We start from the raw sequence: 7341 nt of genomic DNA, 5'->3' as shown, positions 1-7341 counted from the left end.
ATAAAAAGTATTTTGTTGGGAAAAAAACAATTCCATTTTGCATATTATATTATTAACCAAGGTGAAAAGAAAAATCCTAAAAGAGAAATAATAAACAGTGTTTGAAGAGGAATCTATTCTAGACTTTTCCTCAACAAAGAATAATCATGATGCTTTTTCCTTTTTTCATTTTTTTGCCCACCGATGTTATGAGATTCCACTTTGCCCCAAAAAAAAAAACGACAATGGAGAAACGGGAAAAGAAAAATATGGTAGTGCGCTTATAGCGAAAGATTATGTTACGTTCCTATTGCTATACTGATAGCCTATCAAAAACCCCACAAAAGATATTCCTAGTCAACTCAATATCGTCTCATTCAAACCCGCCATAATCACCACCAAAGCCTGCTTTTACTCATTACAAAATGTTGAATTATTTTTATTATTTTTTGCCCTTTTTTTAAATTAACTTATATTAATATACTACCAAATCTAAAGACTTTTTAGGTCGCCGCTGCATTTAATTTTGATGCTTCCAACTTTGACTCTCTAAAATAATTCATTCAAAAGGGTCCCTTTCTTTGTATATTTTTCCTCACTTTCATGTCCATTACAGTGTCCTTTACCACTGTTCATGGCAGAATCTGGATTTGACGGACCAACTTGATCAGTGAAATAATACTTATCTGGAATTACCCCAGTTGTTACAGTTTCAAATTGTCTTTAAATAAGTGATTAAAAATTTGATTTTTAATTTGTCGGAAAAATAAGTTTTGCGTAGTCCTTTTTTTCCCCCCTGAAAAGCATGATGAGTTGATTACCAGTGCCCACAGTTTCAAACTTGTGCCTTTTGTAATCAGAGAAAGCTTTGCCTTTTGAGGAGAGGGGGGGGGGGGCTGAAAAGTTGTTTCACACCATAACATTAAACCCTTAGAAAAGTAAAATAGTAGTTTTGTGATTTCAAACGGTGGGTGGTTTTATCAGCGAACAAGATTGAAGTATTGAACTCTTATACATTTATATATTTCTGTAAGATCAAGTTGGTTCTAAGCAGCCGAATATTTCTGGACTACAATATAGAGAAAGCAACCTAATTTTTTTTTATCATTAATTTATTGATAAGAAGAAGAACGATACAAACACTCAGGTAAAATTATGGAAGAATTCTGTCTCACGACTACGACTTCCAGAAACTAACAAATGGCTCACAATTAAGATCCAGCACAATACTTTATTATCTTTTTTGCATTTGAGATTTTCATTTTGAAAGGAAAAGAATAAAGGTGATAAGTTCGGTTTTTGGTGGATAATTGGTCGCACTTCGACCGGCTCTTGAAGGGTTTCTCGCAAAAGCTTCATTTTTAGTCCCTTTTACAGCAAAAGATTGCAGACACCAATTTTGCCGGCAGATTTTCAGAGCAATATATTCCCCTCCTCTTTCTCATGGCCATGTGTAAATCTTCATTCTCTTCTCAATAGGACGTAAGCCCTATCATACCATTCCCACCAACCACACACCAAAGCTCTGATTTCGCTCTCTCTGTCTCACACTCTTTCTCTGCCTGTCCTTCTCTCTGTAAAACTCACGCAAAATATTTCTTCAAGTCTTGAGATTTTTATTCCCAGTCTTATCATCTCATTATTTGTTACTTTTCGTGTTTGTTACTGCCCTCTAGTCGCCATTGATGGGTTGTTCAACCGTACGAGACTACTTCTCAAATAAAGGTAGACCATAGGCGTTTTCTTGTACTTTTTTATTAAAATACTGTGCTCAGATTTCGTCTGTATCTTCCGGGAAGGGGCGTTTTCATTAGTCGTTCATCGTTGAATGCCTTTTATATTTTACTCCGAGGAAAAGCGGGTTCCTTGAACTTGTTCAAATCCCCATCATGGATCTGGGAAGCTGCTTCCCGGAGAAGAAAATAATACTACAATTTTAAATATAAAGAAATAGTGAATCTTCCTGAAGTTGTCATATATTAATTAATTAATTCATTTAATTCATTTATACATTTAGCTCAGTGTTTTACCTTTGTAGTCTTCAATTGAGGAGGCCGTTTCTTCTGCAATTGGGGGGCTTTTTAAAAATTACAATAACAATGCTCCTTCTAGATTTCTAGAAGCACATGCCATGGATCTGGAAGCTGGAATTTCTAAAAATTATGTTGCTAAGGTGAGTTGGGCATATCTGTGAATCTGATAAAAGTTTGCTTGCTTCTCCCATCTGGGTTGTTTGTTTTTAATCCGAATGTTGTGTTTCTTTTTGTCGTAGAAAGAATCGTGGAAGACGGTTCTGACTTTGGCATACCAGAGCCTCGGAGTTGTCTATGGAGATTTAAGCACTTCACCGTTATACGTATACCGGAGCACATTTGCTGAAGATATTGGACACACAGAGAGCAACGAAGAGATTTATGGCGTCTTGTCTTTGGTTTTTTGGACTTTAACGTTGGTCCCGCTGATCAAATACGTGTTCATCGTTCTCAGAGCTGACGATAATGGCGAAGGGGGTACATTTGCTCTGTACTCTTTGCTGTGCCGGCATGCCCGAGTCAACTCGATGCCTAATTGCCAGGTGGCAGACGAGGAGCTTTCTGAGTATAAGAAAGATGGTTTTTGTAAGGCTCCAGAGAGAAGCTTTGCCTCGAGATTGAAGGCGACGTTGGAAAAGCACAAGGTTTTGCAGAATATTTTGCTTGTTCTGGCTTTGATCGGAACGTGCATGGTGATTGGTGATGGCGTCCTCACACCTGCTCTTTCTGGTGATTTTGATCAACATATTTATGATTAAATTAGTTTGAAGTAGGAATTCCTAAATCCTTCAGTCACTGAGTTTGTTTGATAATTGCTTGCAGTTTTCTCTGCGGTTTCGGGCCTTGAGCTTTCTATGTCCAAGGAACATCACAGATGTATGTTCACCAAAACTCTCTCTTTGTAATTGGTGCTATTAATCGAGCTATTAGATCTTAAATCCTTTCTTGCGTATGCCCACATTTGCCCAGCTTGTTGGTGTTCCTTACTTCCTTATTACTAAAGTGTGTACTGAAGATACTGCTGATGTATGCTCTTGAATCAAATTATTCTAATTATTTGTGCAATTTGAAGGGCAAGTTACTTGGCTATAAGTACTTTATAATATTGAAAGTTATAAACCAGATAACAAACATGATAACTTCTGATATGGCTTCTGATGTTGCAAGAATCTTCATAAGAACAGCGGCAGCTGGTTAGATGGGTCTTTCCTGACTTACATGCCTCCAATGCCTTTTTCACTGCTAGTTTATAATTCCAGCCTTATTTTTTCTTGTTCGTTTTGGGTGGTTTATAACTGCATCAAAGGTTCAGTTATTTAATAGTTTTATTTTTAAAAAAAAAAAGAAGAAAAAGGAAAATTTAAGTTGTTTCTCTGATAAATTTTTGATTTATGGTGTTTACCCATCATGTTGTGCACTTATGATTTCTCTGCATTTTGAATTTTGATCTCAATCCCACTCTTTTCTATTGTCTGAGACAAGATACGTGAGCCGCTGTTATATTACTCACTCTCAAAAGTTGATACCTGGCAGATGTAGAAGTCCCGGCTGCATGCCTCATACTGATAATCTTGTTTGCCCTCCAACATTTTGGCACGCACAGGGTTGGCTTCTTGTTTGCTCCTATAGTGATCACATGGCTTTTCTGCATCAGTGCCATCGGTATATACAATATATTTTACTGGAATCCTCATGTGTATAAAGCCCTGTCTCCTTATTATGTTTTCCAATTTCTAAGGAAAACACAAAAAGGAGGTTGGATGTCTCTTGGTGGAATTTTGCTGTGCATAACAGGTTCGTCCGTTTGCCTGATGTATCAACTTTGGTTTTTTTGTCAATATTCACATTGCCCTCTAAGGAAACTCTTCAATTTACAGGATCAGAAGCCATGTTTGCTGATCTCGGGCACTTTTCACAATTATCAATCAAGGTATTCTACTTTATTTCTGGCTACCATTTGATATAGGATTAAGTGGATCAGCCTTCTGCTATTTAGCAATTGAGTTTTGTATTCCTTTCATGGGCCTGTCTTATGCATAATGTTCTTAAAATTCTCAGAGCTATCATGAACCTTAGCATACTTTCATAATGTGATTGGATCTAATAGGCATCAATTGTTGGTATTTCAGTGAATAAATCTCCCTGAGTTAAGAATAAGGTCTAAAAGTTGGGTAAAATTTCTCCGGCTTACTCCATTTTTTGCCTGCAGATTTGTTATAGGAAGATGAAATAGAGTAAAGTTGATGGCATTGTGGAAAGAAGAGAATGGCCAATAGTTATATTCCTGACATATGTAGTTTCTGATGTATAAATTTATATATTTATACTAATTGAAGTTGCAAGTGAAAGTGGTACTGATCTCCTATGTATTCATGATTTCATTGGAATATTTCTTATTATTTGGATGAGAATTGTAGTTTCTAAATGTTATTGACTAGGAATTCTTTTGCATATAGATGCATATCCAGTAACAAAGCTAATGTCATCAAACACCGAAGTTGGGTGTAAATGCGGCATTTTAGTTGCTTTTGGTTAAAGAGCTAAAGGGATTACTTATCCGATCTGATGCATGTTCAATTTCTGCAGATTGCTTTTACAGCTGTGGTTTATCCATCTTTAATTCTGGCATATATGGGTCAAGCCGCTTATCTTTCTAAACATCATGATATTGCACATGATTATCACTTCACATTTTACGTATCTGTGCCAGGTAGGTATCCTAACTTGTTCTTTACGTGGAAGTAAACTAATGAACATGATTGAACAAGTTCTCGACTGATTGGTATTCTTCACTCCCATGCATTTCAGAGAAATTAAGATGGCCCGTTCTGGTGATAGCTATACTTGCTGCAGTTGTTGGAAGCCAAGCCATCATCACTGGAACTTTCTCAATCATCAAGCAGTGTTCTGCATTGAGTTGCTTCCCAAGAGTCAAAGTGATACACACATCATCAAAAACCCATGGCCAAATATATATCCCTGAGATCAACTGGCTACTAATGTTCTTGTGCTTGGCTGTCACAATTGGTTTCAGAGACACAAAGCGCTTAGGCAATGCCTCAGGTAACACAACGACTGAGAAATAGCCAACTGTATCAAGCTGATGCAATTGCTTATTCAGCCATGAATCTGACATAATGTCCCTATTCACGACAGGTCTGGCAGTTATTACAGTGATGCTGGTCACGACGTGCTTGATGTCTCTAGTGATCGTGCTATGCTGGCACCAGAGTGTTTTTCTTGCCATCGGATTTGTTTTCATCTTTGGGACAGTTGAGGCTCTCTTCTTCTCAGCTTCTCTTGTCAAGTTCCTGGAAGGAGCGTGGGTGCCAATTGCTTTGGCGTTTGTATTCCTTACTGTCATGTATATTTGGCACTATGGCACTCTTAAGAAGTATGAATTTGATGTTCAAAACAAGGTCTCTATCAACTGGCTCCTCAGCATAGGTCCCAGCATAGGTATTGTTCGAGTCCGTGGCATTGGCCTTATCCACACAGAGCTAGTATCTGGAATTCCAGCAATCTTCTCCCACTTTGTGGCCAACCTTCCAGCATTCCACCAGGTCGTCGTCTTCCTCTGCATCAAACACGTCCCAGTTCCACATGTCAGACCTGAGGAACGATTCCTGGTGGGTCGAATTGGCCCAAAGGGCTTCAGACTTTATCGGTGCATTGTGCGATATGGGTACCGTGATGTCCACAAGGATGACATCGAGTTTGAGAAGGATCTTGTGTGCAGCATAGCAGAGATGATACGAACCGACACAGAAAGATCCAATGCTGCAAACGAAGAGGCTGAAAAGGATGACAAAATGACAGTTGTTGGAAGCTGTCCTTCCCACCCAATTTTGATGAGTGATGAAGATACATTGGACAATAACAGCAGTGATAGCAGCTTAGAGTCAGCCGGACCTTTGACAGAGGTCAGGGAAATAAAGTCACCAAAAGCGATCCAACCAAAGAAAAGGGTGAGGTTTGCCATACCGGAAAGTCCAAAGATCGATAATGGCATTAAGGAAGAATTGGAGGAACTGATGGAAGCGAGGGAATCTGGGGTAGCCTACATTATGGGGCACTCTTATATGAGGGCAAAACCAGGGTCCAGTTTGATTAAGAAGCTGGTAATTAATTTTGGCTATGAATTCTTGAGAAGGAATAGCAGATCACCTTCCTTTGTAGATAGTGTACCTCATGCATCATCTTTGGAAGTAGGGATGATGTACCAAGTTTAAATTTTCCCCCCTTTTCCTATTTAGTTTTGCACCTGTAAATGCGTCATGTTCAGAGTCCTAAGCCACCATCTTCATGAAGTGGTGGATGAAAATAGTGTATAAATTTTGGTCCTTTTTGTTATAAATTTTAGTCTTTTTTGTCGTTCCAATGGCTTGGATCGTCTCCCTTCCTTTGTGTTGCTGTTTGTCAGATAGGCATTTCAGTGTCATATACTTTTGGTGAGATTTTCAGTCTTTCTAGTTTGAAAAGAAAGCAAAGGGCAATTCATATTCTCCTTTTGTCACGTCCCCAACAAAATTTAACGTCAAATTTAACTCTGATGGTTGACGTAGATCGATGGAACTCAACAATGTTAGGCTGTGTTAAATGATGGATCATGTTGAATGTTTTTGAATATCAAGTATAGTTTGTCCATGCACGCACGCACGCACGCGCGCGTAATTAATTAGAGACAAAAAATTAAAAAAATTAATTAAAATTTTAGCCAAATACAAATCATTACTATGCGATAGAATATTACTTACATGTATGGCTGTGCGCAGTATCATCTCATTTTTTTAGACAACGTTGTGCGCTCTGAACATAAGGGATTGACTAGAATTAATTAAAATGTGCCCTTTGAGGTATTTAATACCCGCCTCAGGCTTTGTGCATGCCATAAAAATTCAAAAAATAGTACTACCTCCGGTTCTTAATATAAGATCCTGTTTGATTTTTATTTTGATCATAAATATAAGACCCCAATCCACTTTGTCTCTCATATTTAATCAATTTTTTTCAAGATAATCCTTCTAATAATTATAGTTTTACTTAATACACTTGATTAGTAAGGATATTTTAGGAATGACAACACCTATTTAGGACAAATAACTAACTCAACTTATTTCTTTAATCTCCTCAAATTAGTTAACTGGCTCTTATAATTAGGATTGGAGGTAGTAATAATTATAAAACTATAATAAATGTTTTTTTTGGGGGTTAAATTAAGAATTTTTAAACCCTTGTCACTATCTAAGCCCCTCCAACATTTACCATCTAAGCTAGTAACAAGTAACAAATATGGTACTCCCTCCGTTCCTTATTATAAGAGACGAAT

At 37.6% G+C, this 7341-nt stretch overlaps 1 protein-coding gene across 2 annotated transcripts; it reads left to right on the top strand.

Annotated features, from left to right (window-relative positions):
* Positions 1-1331: 1331 nt before the first annotated feature.
* LOC114731890 (potassium transporter 6) lies at positions 1332-6517 on the top strand. Of its 2 annotated transcripts, none has more exons than XM_028919136.1 (9): positions 1332-1704; positions 2018-2152; positions 2256-2741; positions 2835-2888; positions 3546-3806; positions 3890-3942; positions 4599-4722; positions 4821-5075; positions 5169-6517. In XM_028919136.1, exons 3-9 carry the CDS (start codon positions 2540-2542, stop codon positions 6242-6244), a joined length of 2025 nt encoding a protein of 674 aa, XP_028774969.1. In that variant the 5' UTR covers positions 1332-1704; positions 2018-2152; positions 2256-2539; the 3' UTR covers positions 6245-6517. The 2 variants fall into 2 exon arrangements, with proteins under 2 accessions (XP_028774969.1, XP_028774968.1); XM_028919135.1 differs by having other exon boundaries at positions 2252-2741.
* The last annotated feature ends 824 nt before the right edge of the window (positions 6518-7341 follow it).

The sequence above is a fragment of the Neltuma alba genome, unplaced genomic scaffold (genome assembly GCF_004799145.2).
Source record: "Neltuma alba isolate B1F8T4 unplaced genomic scaffold, ASM479914v2 tig00012860_pilon, whole genome shotgun sequence".
Lineage (NCBI taxonomy): Eukaryota > Viridiplantae > Streptophyta > Magnoliopsida > Fabales > Fabaceae > Neltuma > Neltuma alba.
The sequence above is the reverse complement of the archived record's forward strand: the minus strand, read 5'-3'. Positions and strand labels throughout refer to the sequence as shown.